Source organism: Perissodus microlepis, chromosome 20, assembly GCF_051167445.1.
Source record: "Perissodus microlepis isolate ML-2025 ecotype Zambia chromosome 20, ASM5116744v1, whole genome shotgun sequence".
In the NCBI taxonomy this organism is placed as follows: Eukaryota; Metazoa; Chordata; class Actinopteri; order Cichliformes; family Cichlidae; genus Perissodus; species Perissodus microlepis.
Genome location: NC_140480.1, coordinates 30,257,915 through 30,281,283, shown reverse-complemented (window position 1 = coordinate 30,281,283; position 23,369 = coordinate 30,257,915). Strand labels below are relative to the sequence as shown.

The 23,369-nt window shown below is 41.5% G+C and overlaps 1 protein-coding gene across 4 annotated transcripts; it reads right to left on the bottom strand.

The window, feature by feature from the left end:
- Positions 1–1,360: 1,360 nt before the first annotated feature.
- Positions 1,361–20,563, bottom strand: nfatc2a (nuclear factor of activated T cells 2a). Of its 4 annotated transcripts, none has more exons than XM_084917624.1 (10): positions 18,794–20,563; positions 17,481–18,402; positions 17,206–17,374; positions 14,666–14,868; positions 14,394–14,566; positions 12,594–12,734; positions 10,705–10,760; positions 10,477–10,609; positions 9,673–10,353; positions 1,361–3,442 (listed from the first exon to the last, which is right to left on the bottom strand). In XM_084917624.1, exons 1-10 carry the CDS (start codon positions 18,924–18,926, stop codon positions 3,387–3,389), a joined length of 2,667 nt encoding a protein of 888 aa, XP_084773750.1. In that variant the 5' UTR covers positions 18,927–20,563; the 3' UTR covers positions 1,361–3,386. The 4 variants fall into 4 exon arrangements, with proteins under 4 accessions (XP_084773750.1, XP_084773751.1, XP_084773748.1 ...); XM_084917625.1 differs by having other exon boundaries at positions 10,450–10,609; positions 20,128–20,563; XM_084917622.1 differs by having other exon boundaries at positions 1,362–3,442; positions 10,450–10,609; positions 18,794–20,562.
- Positions 20,564–23,369: the final 2,806 nt, after the last annotated feature.

Below are 23,369 nucleotides of genomic sequence, written 5' to 3'. Positions count from 1 at the left end.
ACTTGTGTTCTGTACCTCAGTAACTGTCTCTTGATTCCAGTGGAGAGCTGTCAAACAGCCCCTCCTGTTTCAGAACTCCATTCACAAGTTCTTGTCTCCCTCTGCAGGACATCAGCAGAGCTCACCATTTACTTTTAGTTTTCTCTCGTCTCACTAGCTGTCACTGTAATACAAGCTATAAATTGTGCATGTTATGTTTCATCATTTATAGCTGGGATACGTGATATTTATACCAGATTTAATCTTTTTTAAGGTCATTTCCCAATCTGTGTTTCACCTGAGTCAAAGTGAGATTATGATTAAAAGTTGGTCATTTTAAGTTCTGCTAAATGGACATAATCAAAAGCATATTTAATTTAAATAAAACCATATTATTGTCAAAATGCATCATGTCTAATTATGGTCTTTATTTTTTATAGCATTTAAGGTTTTTCACCCACTAAACCCAGTACTACAAGGAGCAGTTACTCACCTGAAGCCCAGGACACTGACTCATGTCTGAAAAAATGAGTCTTCAAAGTGTCTGCAAGAGGATAAAGCCACCTTTATTCCACACAACTGTTGCTCAGCAGCTTCCACTGCCATATTTACTCACATTTTAATGCCATATCAATGCACCTAAACGGCCGGCTAATGAAGTAATTAGCCAGTTGTGACTTGGGCATGTTTTAAATCTGGATTTAAGTGTGGCGTTTCATTTGCAGTTAACAAAATATAAATTTTGTGCTCAGTTGAGCTTGATGGCCTTTTTGTGAGGATGATCTCAGAGCGCTTTTTTTTCTACTTCTTTTTTTTTTTTTTTGAAAATAACACAAAAATGAGCTGAATGAAATGCCATGCTCATCATGTATTTCATTCTTAACCGAATTCACACAGTTAATCTGTATGCACTCCAAACTCATTACACCATAGAGTGCTAAAGGGCACATTAGTCATCCAGGCATAGCTGTGCGCGAGTGGGCCGCAGACGCCTCATGCAGAGAAGCCCACGTGCTTCTTTTTCACCCATGATGATGTCATATCCAGAGACTTCCTGAACACAAGGTTCATTCACACAGTCCTCCTCCCGAAACATGGGCCGAACACCAAACAAGCTATCTCCATAGCAACTGCAGCCTCAGGGTAGCATGTGAGTCCCCTTCTTGTTGTTATTTGTTATTTGAAGGAGGATTCAAAACTGTGTGTGTACTGTCCTCCCTCACGTGTGCCCGTGTAAATACCGCATGACATTCAAAGAGTCGAGTTCTGGATATTTTCATGCCGTATAAGCTATTAGCAAACATACAGAGTCTCCGATGAATAGGACTACATCTGTCCCTGGCGCAGTACAGGAAGGGAGTAGTTGATGAGTCACTGTCTTCTTTGGGTTTATTAATTTACAATTTTCCTCTCGAAAATGAAGAGACCGTTTTAGCTTATATGCCCAGAATATTTAAGGTTGATCAGAATCTAAATGCATGTTAAATTATTCATTCACTCCATTAATAGGAAAAGTGACACATTTAAACAAACACCATCATAATGTGTGGCGGGATTATTTATTGCTTCATTCAAGAATACAAAAATGGCATCAATAGGTTTTTTTTATTATTTAATTTTATTTTTTTAGAGGCACAAAGGCTCAAACAGATTGATGACAATTCTCATCATAGAAAATTGAATAAGACAGTATTAATAACATTTCCATTACCATAGGATGTAAAATAATAAGACAGACAAAAATATACTATAAAACTACTATAGGTAAGGTTAATGTAAATCCCTTCAGATTAAAGTTACATGGCAATAAAACAAAGACAACATATGTGTATTCTAAAGAAAAAGAGAGAAAATGATATATGACAACAAATTACTTCTCTTAACGCTTTATTTACTATTTACATAAAAAGGGGAAAAAGGTGTTTCATACAAATTACATTCAAGAAATGTCAGATGCACTTGTACTGCACTGGCTCAATGAGAAATATCTTAAAATGATCAATATTAGCTTTACGAATATAACAAAATATAGTTATTTTCTATCAAATAGGTCCACATCAAGTGCTAACTCTTGTGACTCAGGCCTACATTTTACTTTAATGTATTTTTACTGCTTTAGAGTTACATAACTGGCACTTGGTATTTAATGTACTACTGTTCACTCAGAATTACACTTAAACTTGTGCTTTTCTATTTAAGGCAAGATATATGAGCACATCTGTAATCCTGACTGTATAACTATTTTGTGCTTATGTTTTATGGCAATTACAGAAAATAATTTCTATGCTCTTTGCATCTGCAAGCACAATAGTTCTGAATAGACAGGCAATTAGCTCAAAGCATAATGATGGCCATTATGGATAAATTCAAAATGCATCTATTCACAAAACAATACACAGTTTAAACTTTGGACATTTTGTTGCTGAGTTGTTATTACGATTTTAAAAAAAGAACAAAATATCAAATTAAATCAAATGATCTCACTTCAGTTTGCATGAGTGAGACTTAAGTTAGATTGTTAGCTGCAATATTGGGAAATAAAACCTCAACTATTGTGCATGGAAATCATTTAAAAATGAAGCACACGTCCCCATAAAGCTATCTTGGCACCTGGATATAATTGAATATATACTATATGAATAGGAAACGGTGCATTATTCACAAATAATATATAAAAATAATAATAATAAACATTGAAATCCCATTCTGAAAAACAGTGCATATTAGGAGATGTCACAACAGTTCATTTGTATATGCTTAAGGCAGCAGTGTGCGCTTCACCAGAAAACTGCACTTAAAATGAGATGATCAACACGTAAGCTTTGGTCAATCTTTACATGTAAAAAAATACATACAAAAAGACAAAACACGCACTTTGTGCACAAAGGATGGAAAAAATGACCCAAAACAAAACAAAGAACGTTGTACGTGTGATGACTTTACATCGCGACATTAACCTATTGATGTCGTCTTTTATGATAAGGCAAACCGGTGTGGCTTTATTGTCTGGACATTATGGCTATGCTGTTTGTGGACTTCAACATTTTATGTTTTTTCTCTTTGGTTATAAACAGTGTTTCACCTGAAAAACATCATGAACAACGTAAGGCACAATTTTCTGCCTTTCCTCAGTGGTGTTATCTGTTGGAAACCTGTCGGGTGTTGATGGCAGACATTACGGGTCAAATGAAATCTTCTGTTTGCCAAATGTTTATGGCAGGAAAACATCCAAAACAAACACAGCAGCCATATTTCTATCACCATGGGTAGCGAAAATAAGGAAGAGAAGGTCTGATTGGTAGTGGAAATGCGTCACCTCGATGGACTGCCCGTTAATGTCTGTCTGTTTGTTTGTCGGCAGGGTGGGGGGTAAGGGTATGTTGTCATTTCCTGCTGGAGTCCCTCCTCTATGTCTGACCTCTGGCCTGAACACCCGTCAGATCCTTTCTTATGATTTCATTCACTGTAAAGAAAAATAAAGACGGCGATATCAGACACTGACGCGATCAGTTTCACAAAAAAATTTCCAAATGGTAAGAAAACAATGCCTTCCTGACAACGTAAAACAGTGACACTGATAACATTCCTATTGGAAATATTCCTCAGTGAGAAAATTTACAGTCTGACTGATATCCTGTGAAGGGCGTCGATGGAGGGTAGACAAATGCTGCATTTATATAGAGTAACCTCTAGAGGTAGCAAGCAATTACTGGTTGTTGCTCAGCCGATTACAAGTGTGTGTAAACACACACCGACAGCAGAGGGAGGGGGTTGAAATGGAAACTTTCATGGTGTCACAGCTCTAAAAATAGGAGCACTGTGTGTGTGGGGGGGCATACAACTTGCATTCGAAATAATAATAAATATTGCGTTTCACACATAATAGGTGCAGTTGTTTATCTCTCTCAGCAGCACAGGTTTGAGTTCATGGAGTTTTGTTTTTATCTGCTGAGTAAAACAGCCAAATAGTAGAGACAAGGAAGTGTAACTACTTGCTGTATAGTCTTACTTAAACTTCCTGCCTGCTTAGGTAGTTCAGCGTTAAGAAGCTAGGAATGATGACTATGTGTAATATGTCACTGCTTCACAAATGCCATGCCGTCTGTGTGCTGTGGTGTTTATCTGGCAGCCTTCTGTGTACACTCTGGCTCTCAGACATTATAGGCTGGTGCCACTGCTTCCACTATGCCCCGGGGAAGTCATTAGGACGGATGAGTAATAAAAGTATTTCAAAGAGGATCAAAAAAAGCTTCTTGCCTGTGACCAAGCCATTACAGAGCATATTATGCCTGTGATTCTGTAACCATGGTAATAGCCTTCATTTTAGGATTGGCCTATTGAACCGTTAAAATGTGATTATCCAGCTAGCGTAGTTCGTATAGCAGTCTGTCAGGTTTGCAGAGTTTTCTGCTAGAGTTTGTTTTTTTCATTCTTTTTTAAAAGGATGCTTCTGATTCTGTTTGACTTGGTATTCCTCATTAAATACACCTTAGTCAGATGTTTTATTTAGGAAATATGCCTCCTTATTAACAGGATAAACAAGAAACCCACTACAGTCGTGAGCCAATTAGCTTAGCTTAGGGAATAAAAGCATGCTAACCAGTCACCTAAGCTGTCAGTCATTTTTTTATAAGAACCCAAACAAGGAATAATATGTTTACTTGTGTCATTTATAAGGATACCCAACCTTCACACACATTTTTACCTTTAATTTCATGCCACTCGAATAACAAACATGCTGGGGTTTTCTGCTCTGAGCGGGTTTTTGGCTTACAGCTGTTTGTAGGAGTCTTTTCTCTGATTTTATTAACTATCTGCAGCTTCATGCGGTGCTAAGCAGCAGGATCCAGATAGTGAGACATCTGCATTTTTGTGTATGGCACAACAGTCATAATTTTCATGACTTGTTATTCCTAATACACAAAATAGCACATTGCAATATGTACTTTTTTATGCCATTTACTGTTACTGTTAAAATTGGTATTTCAGTGTCTGTGAAATTAGCAAATCATACATGAACCCAATAAAATGTCATCTATGAATGAAATATTTGAGTTATTATTGTGTTGTGGGAACCCAAGGTTAACATAAGTTGCCTTCTTTCTAACCTTACAGAAAATGACTTGCTCATGCTCATTGGGCTACATATGTAATAATTATTCATTGACAAGAATACAAAAAAGTTGATATATATTAAGCTGCCTCTGTAACTTCACACCTACGAATATGAAATATTCAAATCTGATTTTCTAACCACTGTTAGAAAAAAAACCTGCCATCTTGCTTTAGATAAAGATAGATTAACTCAGTTCAGCCCAACTGTGTATGTTCTATTTCCATCTTTAATTTACATAGTGTCAAAGCTAAGGGTGCGACTACATTTAAGCTCATGTAAAACAATGTCTGACATTATCTCACCCACACAGCTGCACTTCTGAGCAGGCACAGAGCAAACCGAAGACCACAAAATATATTAGAAGCTAGAAAGAGTTGTGTTATGTTTTTTGGTTTGTTTTTCTGACTTGTTTTTGGTGGAGTGTTGTGTGGTTTTTAGGGGATACAAACTATAATTCTAATTCAAACTTAAAGTACTTTTAACCTTAACCCAGTCTTTGTTTCTTTCTCTCAGCCTCTCCCTTGTCTTCCTTTGTGAAAGAGCAGCTCAGCGCTGAGTGCATTTTTTCAGCCAAAGCAGCTTCTGAGACTTCCAGCACTGCAGGAGTAGCCAAACTGGATGCTCTGCTGTCGTCACAACATCGGCCTCCCTGTTTATTTTAGTCTGTAGTGGAATTCCCTCTGACACCCAATGCCTTAAAGAAACTTTCATCTCTCCAGCAGTGCCACAGGATTTTTCCTGAGTATAAAACCAGCTTAGAGAAGGAGCAAGAGTGCCACAGAGGAGCAACATACAGTGGGGCTTTACTGATTCGAATGAAGGGTTGGCACACACTGGCAATTTGAGGCAGGCCTAGGGAACACTCAGACTAGTCTGTTCAATAGGTGAGTGTCTGGCTCCTGAGTTCTATACCAATGAGCTGGACTGTTTACCAACCAAAGGTGGGAAGAGAGGGGAGAGAAAGAGAGGGAGAGAAAGGGGAAACTCTGTACAGTAGCTGACTCAGTTGCCTGCTGTGAGCTGGAATGTGTGCGTTTGTGCATCTGCAAGTATCTGCATGTTCATACAGTGTACATGTTTGGACATACAGTATTTTTAATATTTTCATATGACCGAATCTATTTAAATGAAGCTCTTATTTCACTGCAATGACACTGAAGCTAAAAACACATCCACTGGAAAGAGAAAGTGGAGGGATCGGACTGACATCTAACTGCTATTCTAACTGCAGTTCTGGTGTGTCAGCACTTAGAGTGACAAGCTTGCATTTTGAAACAAAGCTCACACGCACACAGTGAAAAAACCTGCTCGCGAGTGTTATTGTTATTTTTCTTGACGCTGGCATGAAGGGACTGATTTGAATCTGATTTGCATGAAAACATTTTCTCCATAATTCATTTTCTGTTCTTATGAGAGTCCAACTGTCAGATTGAGCCTTAAGTAAAAAAAAACATTTTTTATAGGTGTTAAATCCTTTTTGGTTTAATACATTTTGTTGCACATTAGCATTCAGGAGCAGTTTGAATTAAAATAAATTACTTCCCCCCCCTCACTTGTTACTAAAAACATTTGCATTGCAGTATTCGTACTGCACACAGTACAGACTGCAGATTTTCAGCACCTGAAAGACAAAACAAACAGAGGTTGTTTTGTCTTTCAGGTGCTGATGCAGCAGTTGGAGACCCAGCATGTCTGTTAGATTCATCCTAGACAGCATGTCTTTTGTCCCGTCTTCCTTCTCTCACCCCAAACAGTCACGGCAGCCGCCCCTCCCTGAGCCTGGTTCTGCTGGAGCTTTCTACCTATTAAAAGGGAGTTTTTCCTTCCCACTGTCACCAAAGTGCTTGCTCATAGGGGGTCATATGATTGCTGGGTTTTTCTCTGTATGTATTATTGTAGGGTCTACCTTACAATATAAAGGGCCATGATTTGGCACTGTATAAATAAAATTGAATTGAATAGACCTTTGTCGCCCCCCACCCCTTTCTCCTCTCTTTTTCTATTCCTCCGCCACCTTCTCCTTACTTTAGCCAACCTGGCCTTCCCCCCCATGTCTGCTCCAGCATAATACCCACTCTGATATTAATGAAAATAATAAAATAAAAAAAAATAAACAGAGAGTCTATAGTGCTCCTCTTGGCAAAGCAAATGTGTTTGGCACAACGAAGCATTCAGACCATGATTCTGCTTGCTAAAAATGTCGGACTGGACAGGTTTAAAAAAAACAAAAAACAATTTGCATTACCGTATTCGTATTGCACACAGTGCAGACTGCAGATTTTAAAGCTGTATTGTAGCATAATCGCATCTGGAAGGGCGCGATTGAGTCTTTAAGTCTTTCAAATGAGATGTAAGTGAGCTGAGACTAATGCACGTCCACCAGGCTGTTGCTATGTGCTTTATCTTTCCTGCGCTGATCTCTACCTGCTGGAACAATTTCACCTGCTCCACTGCCTCCAGGCTTTATTCCACACCCACCAATTCTGTCACTTTCAGCCTTTGTACGCTGTGCCAGTTGTTCTATTTTTGCTCTGACAAACTATATGACATGTAGTAACTGATGGGGGTGATTCTTGACCTTTGTGGTTCATAAAAAGGCAGGCTCTGACAGGCATCTTTCACCAAGTTGACTAGATAATGTAAATAAATACCAGTCAACAGAAGAACGGTCACGTCTGAATACCAGCAGAGGGCACGGGAACTTTTCGAAGGGCATAAAAATTCAAGCCCTCTGCATGGGAGAAATTAGAAGCCACACTTTGTAAGAGAACAAATAGTGTTTTCATTCAACACTCGTCTCTGGAGTTGACACACTTTAAAGTCCCTCTGAGATGTGACAGTTACGGACCACAACAGTGTGACAATACCAGGATGTGGCATCACCTCTTTTTCAAAAATGACTATAGACTTTAACACATGGCTTGATGAGTAATGTTGACAATCTCACTTAGGGCTATAAAACACTTTTTTACCTAACATAAATGAGTGTTATGCGGTCAGGATCAAACTTCAGCAACCTTCCACTCAAACTGGAAGGGATTTTTTCTGCCTCACCTATCTTCTCACCCCCTAAAAATGTTTTGACTCTTGGGTAATCCCCCTCTTTTTCTCACTAAATAGCAATGATGGCATGCGTAGGTGGCCTGTCATCTGTTGGGAGTGATAAGACAATGGCAGAGCTATCGAGCTACAAATGCTACATAAGGTTAATAAGGTTTTTACATTCAGGAATGGTGTGAACTTATAGTACTGCCATTGTCATATTGAAAATTTTAAAATCACTTGACGCTCAGATTAATAAAAGACAGTTTTTAATCCCAGGAACTGCAAGTAGTTTTCATGAGATAAAGGGTTAAAGTTAAACTCAAGCAGGGGCACCTGGGGAAAATGACTGACCGTCATCAGCTTTTGATGATGGGAGGATGAAAGAGGGCCCCAGTTTGACCATTTCTCTAACTCCTTGTTAATTCACCAGCTCACAGCCCTGTTGCTGTTTACTGTGGAGGAAAATCCTGCAAGTTCCATCCAAAAAACACAAATTCCATTGCTAGCCTTTTTTCTTCGTTTCATTTTTTCCATTGAAGCACGCACATGTGCAAACACACACAGCTCCTTCCCTTTTCCTGCGAACTACCCTCCACCCTCCTGCTATCTTACAGGGATCAGGCTGGATCTCTGGAGGACAGCAGCTGCAAATAGGAATTTCTTGTGCCAGATTGGCAGAATCCCGTGGTCGGAAAAAACCTAAACCTCTGGTGGGCTCCCCGACAGAATCGAGGGGCATAGGGCCAAGGAGAAATCCTGGCCAACTATAACAAACAAAAAGGCTTTCCCCAGTTCTCCCAGGCAGCACGTTCCACTGTTTGACAATGGTTGCCATGGAAGTTGTTTTTCACTTCATAACAGTGTCAACATGTCCAGGCGGTCAGCACAGTGACACTTTTTTCTCCCTCTCGCCCTGTCTTTAATGCATGAAAAAGCTCATTTCCTGATGTTTGCCAGTGCCAGATGAACCCCTACGACCAGCAGAATGAGCATTTTTGAATGGAGCAGAGCATTGACGAGCAAAGTCTAACTTTAAAAACCACCCGGCTGACAAAAACCAAAGGTAAGAAAAATATTGCACCGTGTTTTATTTTAAAAGACAGCACGGTTTGGAGAAATTCTAAGGAAGAGATATAACCTCGTGCCTGCTGCTGGATGTGGCCTGACATTAATTTTGTCAGAGGGTAGTGGGGTTGACAAGCACAAGTATAAACATATGACTCACAATCCCTGTTATTTCCACCTTGAATGGAACATAACTGCACCTCCCGGCAAGGATTGTTTTAACAGTGCGAGTTTGTTCTGCTGGCTTTGTTCAGAGGAATACTATAGCACACAGACTGGACCAGGATATGTGAAAAGGAGATACTGTAAATATCCTTGAATTGTTCTTGGGAAAAGTCATATCTTTGTTAGTGGGTCTTATCAAATCGGAACTGCACCTATCGATCACGTTGTCTGGCCCTGAATCTGGAGACTCAGACACAAGCTGCAATTGACCACTCACACTGAGTATAAAAGCATTAACTTACACTCACCATCATCTAGGTAGGCCTGGTCCAAATTCTCTTCCTTGACAGTCACTCGTCTCTGTCCATCTCCCGAAGTGTCCATCTGCCCCGTCCCAGCTGGAGTTCTGCCTTTCTGCTGCTGAATCACGGTGGGGTAGTGCTGCGGGTGGGTTACTGCTACCTGGGGGGGTGTGGGTGAATGGGTGGCAGCTGCCTGTGGGGAATAGCTATCGCAGTATATGATCTGCTGGTTGTCAGGTTGAGGCCCAGTAAGGGGTTGAGGTTCACCTGCTCGGATCAGGTGGTGGTTGGTGGGAGAGAACTGGATGATAGAGGGGTGTTGACCTGCATTGATTGGCCCTACAGACTGAGCCGGGGAGCCCGTGTGGACCAGGACCGATCTGTGGGGGTCAGGCATCATCCCTCCGGTCTGCCACATAGCAGGGCTGCCACTCAGACTCTTGCCTCCACGTGAGTACACGATGGCCGGGCTCTGCTGCTGGAAACGTGCATCCTGGTTTGGAAGGCTGGAGCTGAGGCGCTGGCAGGGAGCCATGCCAGAGACCAGGCCATTGTCTGGGTGGAGAATGCCACGTGGGTTATGGTAGTAGGAATGAGGAGATAAGCCCAAGATTTGAGGCATGGCAAAGCCCATGCGCTCTGCTTCATACTCATCTATAGGCTCCGTCTTAATGGATGGAGCTGAGGAGGGAAAAAAATTAGTAAGATGGCTGTGAACAATACCACGAAAATCATTTACATATAATTCTTTAAAAGCAGTATGTGAAAAAAGCATACCAAAAAGAGGCTGAGCAGCATTCTTACATGCCAGTGGTGTGTAGGTGAAATGCTGAGGCTGGCTGCGCTTTCTTTTGCCATTGATGACGTAGAAGTTTACTTTGACAGGATGGCAGACAGATGCATCCCGGTAGGGCGGCACCTCCACAAACAGCATACTCTACAAGACAATGCTCTATTATGTACTGAAAGTGATTCATTTATTTGAACTAATGGGTAGATATCCAGAATTTAAGTGTCATGTTTAATACATACAGGTTGGCTTTTGTCTTTATCCACCGTTGCTTCCATTTCCCAGATTTGCTGCCCATCTAGAAAGAAGGAAAGAGAAAGCGAAAACCTAATTACACTTAAGAACATGTGGTAATCAATTCTACAGGGTAAGTGAGGTTGATTGCTTCCAGATGTACTTGACAACGTGTAAATTTGGAAACCGGTGAAACTAAAACAATTGAGAAATTAATTTTCTTTCTTTTTCAAGTGTATTTTTGCTTATTTTATTTCACCAATTCAAACGTAGGGACGTGCATTACTAGACAAATCTACTGTATGTCCCCACGAGTCCCATTTGAGTTACAGTTCATGTCGACAGAAAAGGCATCTTTGTGCTTGGAGATGATATCACTTTTGAAACCACTTCCTCTTACCCCACAACGCACGCCCAACGATAGAGGATCGGTAGGTTTACCCCAAACACACATACAGCCTTCCATTGTTCAGAAAGACATGTGACTTTTGAACGTCCTGAGCCGACTAAATAGTAACGTAACAAGGTAAAACACCTTGAATTATATCTATGGCGGTAAAGGTTTACGTTATCTCACACTTCATCAGATTTAGGTGCAGCTGTCATTTATGTGCAAAAGTTGAAAACAACATGTGCCTGCGAACGTAAACTCCACATGCCCCAACACATGACAGGACATGTGCTGCAGCGAGTTCTGTTTGGAGTACAGTTGGGAAACCCTCTGTCAGATTGTGAATTAATAACACATGGCTAAAATGAGTCAGCAGGAGAAAGGGGGGATTCCACACATGTTGACAACTTTTTTTCTTAGCTTTATTTTTATGATCAACTTTCTCCACTGCTACAAAACGTGACCATTTCTGCTTTCTTGGCATTTCTATTTGTTTGCATTTTGTTGCAATTCTATTCAAGGGATACCCCTGACTGCGTGTACTTTTGGAGATAATTGCATGTGGAGGGGGGGGGAAAGAGGGCAAGGAATGGAGCTGGAAACAGAAAGACAATTTACTTGGACAGAGAAGCTTTCCTTCTCTCCGTACAGCTTTCCCTGTCCAAGCACAGGAGTCAGGGGAGCTCCAGCCAATAGCAGCTGAGGGATTCAGAGGGATTTCACAGCCTCACTGGTCCAGAACTTTGTGTCATACACAAACTCTTCAAAACATCGGCAACCCCTCTTTGTAAGATTTCTTTTTCCATCTCTGTATTACTATCCATTGCTGTTGTTTCATAACACAGCAGCAGGGAACCCCGAAGAAGACGAAGGAGGAGAGGAGGGGAAGCACCTGCGATGTGCATGTCCAAGTTTTATTTTAGGTAGCCTGTAGATTTAAAAATACAGCATTGATGCCATTTAATCAAAATAAGGGAAACCCAGAACAACAGAACTTCTGACCTTTGACCTAAGACAAGAACCATAAAAGCTCCCAATCATAGTACAAATGCTTCAGTCTGGCGTAAAAATGTCAGAAGGCAAGAAAAATTACTGCACTTCCTCGCTGCTAAAAATAAATCCTTTTGTTCCGTCCATTTGTTTCAACAAATAAAACAAACTTTTATGTGACACCATTGATCAAATAACGAGAGGCCCGTGTGACTGATAAGACATGAAGGTGAGGGAGAAAAGGTCAAAAGGAAGTCAGGCAGCAGCGTTATCCTTCAGATCATGCAAATAATTCAGATTCATCTATTAAATGAAAGCGAAGACACGTAACAGCTATGACCTCGTGCACAGACACGGCCAATTATGACTCATTAGTTGTCGTTCGTGTCGTGTTGTTACTGTGACACAATGTTGTGCAACAGTGGAATTGACAAATCGACAGACACCACAAAGATTTTATGAATTCAGTCACTGATTTGGTTTGAAAGCAAAGCATGTTTTTGGAATGCCGCTTACCCTGTGTTTTCTCCATAAAAATGACCTTGGAATCGGAGCTGAAGTTCTGCCCAGTCAGGATCATCTGCTGGCCACCCAGAACAGAGCAGCTGTCCATGTCCTGCTTCTCAACCATGGGAAGCTCGTGAGCTGAACGCTGAGCTGCAGGGACACACAAAAGGGTGGCGTGTAACATTTACTGCCTTTCTACTGGTGTCACTTTCTCCAGTGTGTGGATTTTCTGTTTTTCTTTGTTTTTGTGAACATCTTTGATTTCTATGCTGTTACTTGGACGCTATGCAGCAGGTATTGGCAGTTTTCCCCAGCTCTGACATATCACAGACTACATTACCAAATTTTAGTCATAGCCCAATACTGCAGAAAAGAAAAAAAAGCATGTAACAGATGATCTGAAAGTTCACTATTGATTTCTCACAAATGCAAAACAACTCATTACCAAGAAGTGACAGTGTTTGGCACTAAACATTTGATGCTGAGTCATTCAACAATCTCACCCAGTGCTTTCGGTTTTAATCAGCCGAAGCTTAAAATCAGTCAAATCACAACCTACAAGAGCAAAGGGGAGTTGTTGCTGTCTGAGCCCATTTACAATCAAGTACCGTACAGACACAAAGAACAAAATAAAACTAACACCTAAAAGAATGATGCAACCTTTAAAAACTGTAAATGTGCTGTGCAGTCAAATCATTAAATCGGACAAATATTTCCAGTTGATTGAAATATGAGAACCGAATTGAACGTTTAGATGAGGCCGATACAAAAATGCATACAATACTCAAACGTGCGGAAAGAAATACACCTGCTTAACTGGAAATGGACATGTTATGTAATATGTATATGTTAAAGGGAAACAGATAATATTCCCGTAGCCATCAGCTTTGTATTCATTTATTCATCTTTTTTTTTTAAAAAAACAAGACAGTTCCTCACTGGTGCCCTATTGTCATCAGTTCAGCCGTATCTTCTGTTCAGCTGAATCTCCACATTTACTGATGGGAACTGAGCTACTGACAAACACGCCGCTGACCTTTAAATCGGCCGGTTCAACCTACTACACTGCAAAAGAGTAGAACAAAGAGGATGACACAAGCAGGTGCCTCATCTCCTCAAACACCCCATCACTGACCCTCTGCTTAACAATACGCCTGACAGATGCAGCACAGGTGTTACTGTGCGCAGCTTTACGCTCGATTGGTTTTCACATACAATGATTTTTCAGAAATTCACCTTTTAAAAAAAAAGAGGTAGTAACTGTTGTTTCTCCCTATCTGTGATCTGCGAGCAGATGGAAAAAAATACTTACAACATAATATTGTATTCTGCATCATGACTTTTTACAATGACAGGAGCATATTGCACGCAGATGGTGCAACACTTGACCAGGGTGTTGATTAAAACCAGATAAAGGCCCTTCTTGTTTGAGTTTTGATTACACCAGGTGCTTTAATAACACTGTGTACACATTCGCTGATGTACCCAAACACAGACTTTACTACTGTGCACATACAAACAGGTACACAGACACTGACACATGCTGTGCCCACCAACTGGATGGAAGCCCTGGTAGCATAAAGAGGTCTTTCATACTATCAGGCAAGCTCCAAACTCATTTGAATGTGGGTTCCTTTTTTATGTTTGTTTTGTATGAAGTTTTGTTAACTCTTGAAAAGCAGTTTGACCTCAATGGGAAGCGCACATGCTGAAATTCAAAAAGCTCATGGTCTATCAGGATGATATTAGTAGTTACAATAACGCAAAAATAAAACATATTGTTAAATGTAATTATGTGCAGCTACTTACAGCACTCAATGGGATGTGAGGCCACCTGGAGAGAGACGTGCTGTCCTCCGGGCTGAGGTATGTGCACACGAAACACAAGTCGGACTCTGGTGTTTTTCCGACCGACGTCCGTCTCGCCCTTCCTCAGCTCGATGTCGGCGTTCCTGAGCTTCAGGATCCCAGCGCAGTCGATGCTGCGACGAGAACGAAATGTTCAGAACTTTAATATTTAAAACATTAGACTGCGAAAAGACAGATCTGGGGTTTAAAAGTGGACACTATGCTTATCTCACATTGCTTTCATGTTGTTCTTTGGCTCCAGCGGGATCTCAAGGACTTTGGTGCCGTTGATAATCTTTTCAAAGCTGGTGGTCGTAACTGTTTTGCCAGTGATGCGGTGGACTTGGTAAAAGGCATGAGGCTTGAGGATGCGCTCGTCAGCTGTACCGATAAAAATCTGCAGGCCAAGAGGCTCCTTGCCTCTATAGCCATGTAACTGTAAACAAAGAAATAGAACTCAGTCATTTTCTTTTCTTTTCTTAACTTAAAGCATCCTCTGGAAAGCAAGGAAGCAGAGATACAGTACGAAGGAAATATTTCAGTCACGTTTAACTGGTTGTGCTTCTCCATAGCCGCTTTCTCTAACTCTGCATTTCCAGATGTTGCCCCCCCCCTCCAGTGATGGCAAATCTGTGTCAGACCCACGTGCAAACACATGAGTCTTTTTTTCTGCAGCCTTGAACGGAAGCCAGCAGAGAGCTCAAATCATACGGCCTTGTACTTGTTCTTTCCGATGGGATGAAGGATTAAGCGGGGATTCTATCTTTTAAAGTTTAGCTGAAATGACAAGTACCATATTGATTAAACCGTGAACATGAAAAGACCGAGATGCTACTTTTAACCTGTGACTGCCTCCTAAGGAAACCTGCAAAAACCACAAAGCATCAACTTGCATCTAAATGCTGTTTTTATGCAAACTGTGTAGTGCATAACCTTTATCATAGAGCACAACCATGAATTGGATTGTGGGTAATGGAAAAAAAAAAGGCTCGGGTCCCTCTGCCATTAGCCTGCAACACGCAAAGTTAATTTAAAGTTGTTTCGAAACATAATTTCCATTCAAAAGAGCTCCGTTTAACTGCGGTCAGGGAAAAAAAATCAACTTGTTTGAAGAAATTATCATCTCAGTGGATGCAACTGTCAGGCTTGACAGCAGCTGCTCAGTGTGAACAGAAGCTATGGCAACATGAATGAGCATGCTCCCCTCCAAACAGAAGGAAGCTGACTGCAAACAATCAAAAGGCCATGTGAGCAGCCGGCCAGTTGTCATGGCATTGGCAGGACCCGTGAGTCATGACAGAGCGCAGTGTAGGAAAAGTAAAGTGGAGGGCAAGAAGCTTAGAGAGAGGCAAAGAGAAGAAGAAAAGGAGGGAGGGGGGACACAGAGAGTGAAAGAAGGGCAGAGGAAGGGAAAGAGGAGGTGAAGGAGTGCAACCGTGGCTAGCCAGGCCTGACCATCTGATTGGCCGGGCAAAGCAGGCAGAACTGACCTCAGGGTGAGGCCTTTGGGGATGGGCATAAAATGGAAAAGAAGCATTAGAAGCTTAATTTCCACAAAGTCCCCACAGTCACAGACAAACACAGCACTGAAATGTTGCCACAGTAACACAAAGAAAAGGAAGTTGTATCTATTTATGGACCCCAGCTGTAACTGTGTCAAAGCTAATTTTAAAGTGGATATTTGAATCTTATTTTGTGACTAGGGAAAAACTAAAATATTAGTATTTTTCATTTTCGTCTGCAATCATTATAACCACAGGCCGTATTCAGTTTCTACACATAGGGGCTGAACGCTTCCATACTTCAACACAGCTAACGCAAGAACCACACAGTCAAAACCTCTTACACAGAGTGTAAGAGGAAGTCAGAACAGCATGAGAACAAATATGTACACGTGGTTAAAACCATACGGCGAAGGTGCACTGTTGCAGACTATTTTAAGCTTTAACACCAAAAAGAAAAAAAAATCTGAGTGTTAGAGTTGATGAGTGACCCGAGGGTTGTCCTGAGTGTGCACCCTGGTTTCAACGCGTCATTTTTCTGGGGTTACAGCAGCTATTTCAATTTGTTTTAGAAAGTGACAAAAAAATGGAGAGGTCCCATGACAGTAGCCACAATAACTAACACAGACTCATTTTCATACAGATGACCCCGGGCAACAATACCACCACTACCACCGAGTGTATAATGAGTAGGAAATACTATTACACGCAAGCCCTCCCACCAGGGTTGCCTGAGGCTCTCAAGCTGGACGGCTAATTTAAAGCGGAACTGTTACTAGTTTCCTTATTCCTTACTTTGCTGTTGTGTATACTGTCACAGCGGTGGACAATAACAGAATTCAGACTGCTCTAGAAACTGTTCTAGGCACTTTTTTCTATGCTTGGTTCTGTATGATGTCAGTTAAACAGACACCTGTAATACAACGATTTGAGGCACACAGCTCTGTATGTGAACACAGAATCTCCACCCATGTTCAAACCTCCTGTTTACAAGGGCCAACCAATCGGAAGAAAGCTGGCAGACCAGTATAAGAAAAATAAGGATTAGGTTTAGCTGTGAATCATTAGACTACTGAAGTAGAGCCCAAAATATGGGAATGGAAATAACTATGAATGTGCACTTTTATGAATAACCCTGACAACATGACTTCATATGGTTATTCACCAAAGTAAAAAACAGATTTATTCATATTTACTGATTTAGTACTTAAAAATAAATCATAGGCTTAAGAATTTTACTTAATTTTTTATAATGATGCTTTTGGCCATACCTGCACAACAGGATGTCCTCCTGTGGGGGCTTTGACTGCACCCCTGCTTCCTTCTGTTTCATAGTGAGCTCTGTGATGTGGTTTAGGCTGCACATCAATGTGCAGTTCATACTGGTCGGTGCGACGAGGAATCGGCCATTCCAGTGGTGGGAGAGAAGCCACAGGGATGCTGCAAAATATTAATTATTCATAAAATTATAGAATTATTACATAAATAAACACACATGGAGAGTGGGAGCTTATCGGAGTGAAGCCTCACTTCATTGACAATTTACCTGCAGAGGCTGGAAACCAAAGGCTTGGGCCAGACTGAAGGAATAACAAAGAAAGGCTCTGCAGCAGGTTTGGTCTTTATGTCCTGATCACAGGACACCATGTAGTTCCCATCACCATGATTCTCTGGATACAGAGTGTAAACCTGGTTGGATGTCTTCACTATTTTAGTGGGAACCAGGTTTGGATGATTGGTGCCAAAACCATTTATGGCATCAGTAAGGCTGGTGTGTGTATAGTGGGCGCCTATGTTGTGATCTTCATGGCCGTTATTGGGGGAAGGACTGCGGGACCGGTGCCCAGGGATTAATCCTGGGTTTCTGTACATGTCGTAGGTGCGTTTTCCCTGTGGGGAGGTGGAGCGAGAGCCTGGTCTTGGTGAGGGAGAACGGGGTCCGAGGCCGTCGTCACCTAGGCTGGTGTGAGGAGAGGTGCCCGGGGAGGTGCGAGGGGAGCCAGTGTGGATGTTCTGCAATCGAGGGCAGAGATCTCCAGGGTTCTGCGCACTGCTTGGGGAGACGCAAGGTGACGCCCAGGGAGAATAGTTCTCAGAGTGCCAGCTGGTGGAGGAATTGCTGCTGGCAGGACTCAGGCACTGGGGCTCACGGTAGGCAAGGTTTTCATGGCCCGGGACAGTAAGGGTAGGTCTGGGGCTAATGTTTAGATGGTGGTTCTGCAGAGAGTCCCGACCATGACTGTAGTGCTCACGTGAGGGGGTGATTTCAATGCGAGGGCTCAAGGCTGCAGGTCGGGTACTGTCCAGGTAGTTTCTGGCTTCCTGGTTCTCGTATCCTGTGAGAACTTCGGTGTGCTCACTGTAGGCGGGGCTGCACGACTTGATACCATAGGGTGAGGTCTCCTCCAAGGGGTAAGCCTGCTCAGATTCAGGACTGAGGACTTTTGGGGGTCCAAGGTTGGAGTCATCTGCAGGGAGCAAAATGTTTACATTTATTACAATGCACACATGTGAAAGAGAAACGGGCATATGTTTGTTTTTAAAGAAAAGCTCATGTTTTTCTTTACCAATATCACTCAATGAATGAACGAATCTTAATCAAAGACGTGTTTCTTTTCAAAAACAACACAGGTTATTTTTAGCTCAAGTATACATTTATCAGCTGAAATATTGACTTTTTTTTTCACATGGCGAGGCGTCAGAATCCTCATTGCGAAGTCTGTCAACTTTACTTCCTCGTTTTTCATTTCATTCACATTAAGCAACTTTAAAGGCCTCGCTAGTGGTCAACACAGCAGAGAGAGAGAAAGAGAAAGGCAAGCCAACTCAGAGTGCCAAAAAGAAAAGTCTCGGACAAACCTTGGTGCCCCCCTGCAAAGTCACTGCACGGCGGCTCATATTCAAACAGGTACTCAAACTGCAAATCCTCATCGGGGCAGCTGACTCGACTGAGCTCTTCCACCAAATCTTTTTCGTCGTAAAAGGAGGTCATCTGTCTATTTTTTTTCCTAACTACTCCTCTGAGTTCACACGAAGCGACAGGGACGTGGACGGCGAATTGCGGTGTAGATGTGGATTTGGGGAACCTGTTGTCAATTCATGCATCGGTGAGCAGCAGAAGGTGAAGCGCACACGTTTCCTGTTCAGTTCGCCGCGGTTATTTTCGTACGGAGGCGGGTCTATTTACACACTGAATACAAACTCTTCATGTTCATCCCCGAGAGTCCGATCACGCCTTCTCTCTATGCTGATGCGTCAAACAACAAAAAGCGCAAGTGCAGTTTGGACGTGAATTAACTGCTCAGATCAAACAGAATACTGATTTGACGGGCTACACAGCCTGTTGCTGCCCCCGGGTGTTTGACATGGTGACATAGCAGGGTGCCGACTATGTTCGACACCTGTCAAACTGAGTTACCATTAAAACGCGGTTGTGCATCGCTTTTGCGTGGGCTTAGATTAAAGAGGATAGATGGCTGAAAATATAAACGTTTATTTTATCTGATGCATTATCTCGTCAAACAATAAATCCTGTCCCGGACTGGATTTCGTAGTGACGTGCTGTTTTATTGTCACTGAAAACCCACGGGTTCTCCTGAGGGTATCCCCGGATTTACGCACGACGCAGCACACATACCAGGGCGTTCCTTACACCGGTAGCATGTGCTCTGTCAGCAAAAAGCTAAACAACGGCAGTAAACTTAAATTTTTCTGATCTCGTTGGTGGTGTTATATAGAAATCACAACTTTATTAAATCGTTGATTATAGGCTTATTTGTTTAAATCACTAATGAAGACTGAAAGCGTATATCCCTATCAGAGAAGACGATAGCATCTTCACGTTTTCATTAACTGATGAGAAATCAATCTCTGCATGAGCCTATCAATCTTTGCTACGTTGCATTTGGTAGACTTGTGCAGAGTGCCCTTCTTTCTCCCGATCAGCATCGTGCAATCAAACAAGTAATTCTTAATGGCAATCAAAACTTTGTAGGCGATCGTGATTTCAAAAACACGCGCTGTATGCTGATTTAAAGCGCCAAACATCAACATCCCAGCTGTCTCCGAAATGTTAGACAGACAGCCGACAAATGACTGCAGCATTTCAGGCATGAACACACTAGTTAACACTAGTCTATAAATTAAAAATCAAATGGGTTGATTACCAGATAATCACAACACTTCAGCAGTACCTTGATCCATCGACCTCATGGTGTGGTACTGTGCCAGCCTCCAAGTCTCTCTGAACATCTGGATACAAAAAACTGGAAACAGGAATGTAAAAAAAAGAAAAAGAAAAAAGGAAGAAATATCTGGAAAAACTAGTGTCCTCTAATAACCATAGCAGAAGAAACTCTCTTCGGTTAAAATGCTGAAAGCGGAGTAAAACAGGAAAGAAAAACTCTGTAGACGTTCAAGTTAAGGCTGCGACACGGCAGCTGCGCGCAAACTCCTTTTCTGTTCAAAAACATGCGGCCGCATCAGCAGTGGCTCTGGTATGAAGCCCCTCTTCCTAGAGCTCTATAAGGATTACTTGAGTATCGAGAGCGGCTTCCTTCCCCGCTCTGGGTGTTTATAATGGTCCAATGCTGTAAAATAACGGGATTCCCTCAGTGTTTCCTCCTGTTTGTGCGCCTTTGCCATGGAAACCTGGAGCTGGTCCATGTCGGAGACTCAGGGCTTTCCTGCAAAGCCCCACACTCAGGAATCCATGACGTCTCCAGCTCCTGCGCCAAGGCATTTCTGCGGTTCTCTCAGACAGTAGCACACAAGAACCTCATTGTGGGTATGAAGAAATTACTGTAGGACATTGTAGGAAAGAGAGAGAAAAATGAAAAATAGCTCTGAAGTCTAATCACAGGCTACACTACGTGAAATTTACTTAACATAGTTCACCCTACTCATTCTTCTACAGTTCAGTTTGAACTATGAGAGACCAGGCAGTAGTAAGATGTAGCTTTTTGGAGCAAAAACTGAATCTTTTTTTAGGCTATGGCTAATTTTGAACATAGAATATGGAGAATTCCATTGCTTCCATTGTGGGAAGACGTTACTACCCATTTCCATTTTAAAATGGAAATCTGCTGCATCTTCTAATACTTGGCTGGAAAAAATCTGAACAAGACCAGGACATAGCGTGTCCCCAACAGACCTGGAGACACATTTATAATTCATATAGAAGTTATATAACCCAGCATCTGAGGAGAGGAAGAATAATGCTATTTTGGATTTAACTGAGCTAAAGATTTGTTATGTATGAAGGTTTCTGCCAGACATCTAAATCACAGGCTCACTTCTTCATTCCAAGAAACTTCATTTACTGCATTGTGGAGGGAGATCACCTGAGGTCACAAAGACATGGGACTTTACATTGTAGACTTCATCTTTTTACTCCCAGACGTGATCTTTTTGGAATAAATCACAAAATAATGAATAGGAATGATATTTCACACAGCACAGTTTTTCTCGTCTCATAAAACTTAAAATCGCACTCTTGGGAATTCAGGAGGGGGGGTGGCTCATCTATCTACCTGCTGAGGTTTCCAGCTTCTGAACAAATACTGACAGAAAACTTCAGGAAGAATGGTTCTGAAGTTTTATCGTCATAAATCACCCCTAGCAGCAAAAGGTCTTTATTTTTCATTTGGACAGGAGAGAAAAAGTTTACGTTGTAGATCAGTGCTCCTGCTAAACCGCTACTGTTTCACGACCATATGTGATGAATTGCGATGTTTTTAAGAAGCTGAAGTTTATCCAGAATATATTTGCATAATTAAGAAACTGGGAATAGAACATTAAGACTTTCACATATTGCCCAGGAGAGGAAGACATGCTGAATAAGCCATCGAGAAGAGCCAAGTTAAACTATACATTACCGTGTCAGTGCCAAGAACTCAAGCCTACTCTGCTCCATTAAGTGTAGTGTGTTACTTATGACATCTGTGGAGTTTGTATGTATGTTCAAAATACCCCAAAATAAATAATTTGCCAGAAAAACTGAAGTTTTTATACTATTTCATTGTACAATGTACTACTTTCTTCAAAGAACAGCACTGCTGGGATGTAGGGGTTGAGGACCTGCGAGGATACCTCTCACTTATCTTTGTATTCTAGTCCTTACTTACCACCATATGCGCTCTTCTGTAAAGGGAATTATGCACACTGTTATATGAATTCTTAATTTCTTTCAGGCACTGAACAGTCTTCATTTATAATAAGAACAATCTGAAGTGTTTCAAAAGATTTTGTGTGTGTTTGGCTATTTTGAGACTATATTTGTAACCAAACCCACAAAGGTGCTCCAGCTCAAACAGTCAAATGTCTCACTTCTTTAGTTAGCAAAATGGTTTTCAGCAAGTTCAGATATAGCCTTTAAAATTGCATTAGCTAACACATTGTGCTGCTGGAACACAGGAGTGATGACATGTCCAGTTCATGTTAACGTTACCGGTTAAAGCAAATTTAAAAAGCACATTTGCTTTGTCTCAGACTGCATCTACATTTGGAATGCCGAGCCTCAGTATAACCTTAGGGAGTGATCCCATGCTTACGTTAGTCATATTAGTCCCAAGGCCACTCAGAGGAAAATGTGTGTACTTGAGAGAGGGGGGGGAGGGGGGGGGTGTAATCAGAGGATTTATTTTGGATTGAGATATTGATCAGTCTGTGTTAGGGAGTTTGTGGTAGACAGCTGGGCGAACAAGGTGACTGCAATGAGTCTGTAAACCACAGTGGCCAGAGTCTACGTTTTGGGGGTAACCATCCAGCAGGCTCGTCTACCAGCTCTAAATTCCTCCACTGTTACGGAACACTTATGCAACTTAAATCATGAATGAGTAAATGAATATGGCACAGGCTTAAGAAAGGAAAACTGCCTGTGTCCAGACAGTCGAGTTTGCACTTCCGTTTTTTTTTTTTTCATGAGCCCACTTTTTCCAAGGTCATGCAGTATTTTCCATCACTGTTAAAGAGCTAATTGAGGTAAAGTTGTCTGGGTTAGAGCACTGCCCTGTTAGAATTTTCCAAGGGTAACATGTGCCGCTGAGCTCCTAAAACCAAGCATATGGAAATATTAAATTGTCCAATGGAAAACTCTCCCAGGAAATTCAGGGGTCAATGAAAAGCATGGACTTTTGACTTTGTTTGGGTCTTTTGATCACCTCTCTTACTTGCCAGGTAAAGTATAGCTGCTTTCTATTTTGCAATAGCTCTGAACCTTTCACCTCTTGACAATAAGTGGAGTAAACTGTAAATTTTCTCAGGTGAGCAGCAGGATACAGACCATAACAAAGAAAGAAAATTAAAAACAGAACAGTATCTCAACAGGTTTATTAGTTTTAGTGGGCTTAAGTCCATGTCATACACCGTTTAAAGCATGCAAACAATGGCTAAATACCAAAAAACAATCATATGAGAAGACTGACACCACTGACAT

Coding starts and splice junctions, on each gene's coding strand:
- nfatc2a (XM_084917622.1), bottom strand. CDS start 18,926: ATGACCTCCTTTTACGACGAAAAAGATTTGGTGGAAGAGCTCAGTCGA. Junction 18,403..18,793: donor CTTTGCAGGGGGGCACCAAG/GTTTGTCCGAGA, acceptor TGCTCCCTGCAG/ATGACTCCAACCTTGGACCC. Junction 3,443..9,672: donor CTACCTAGATGATGGTGAGT/GTAAGTTAATGC, acceptor TTTTCTTTACAG/TGAATGAAATCATAAGAAAG.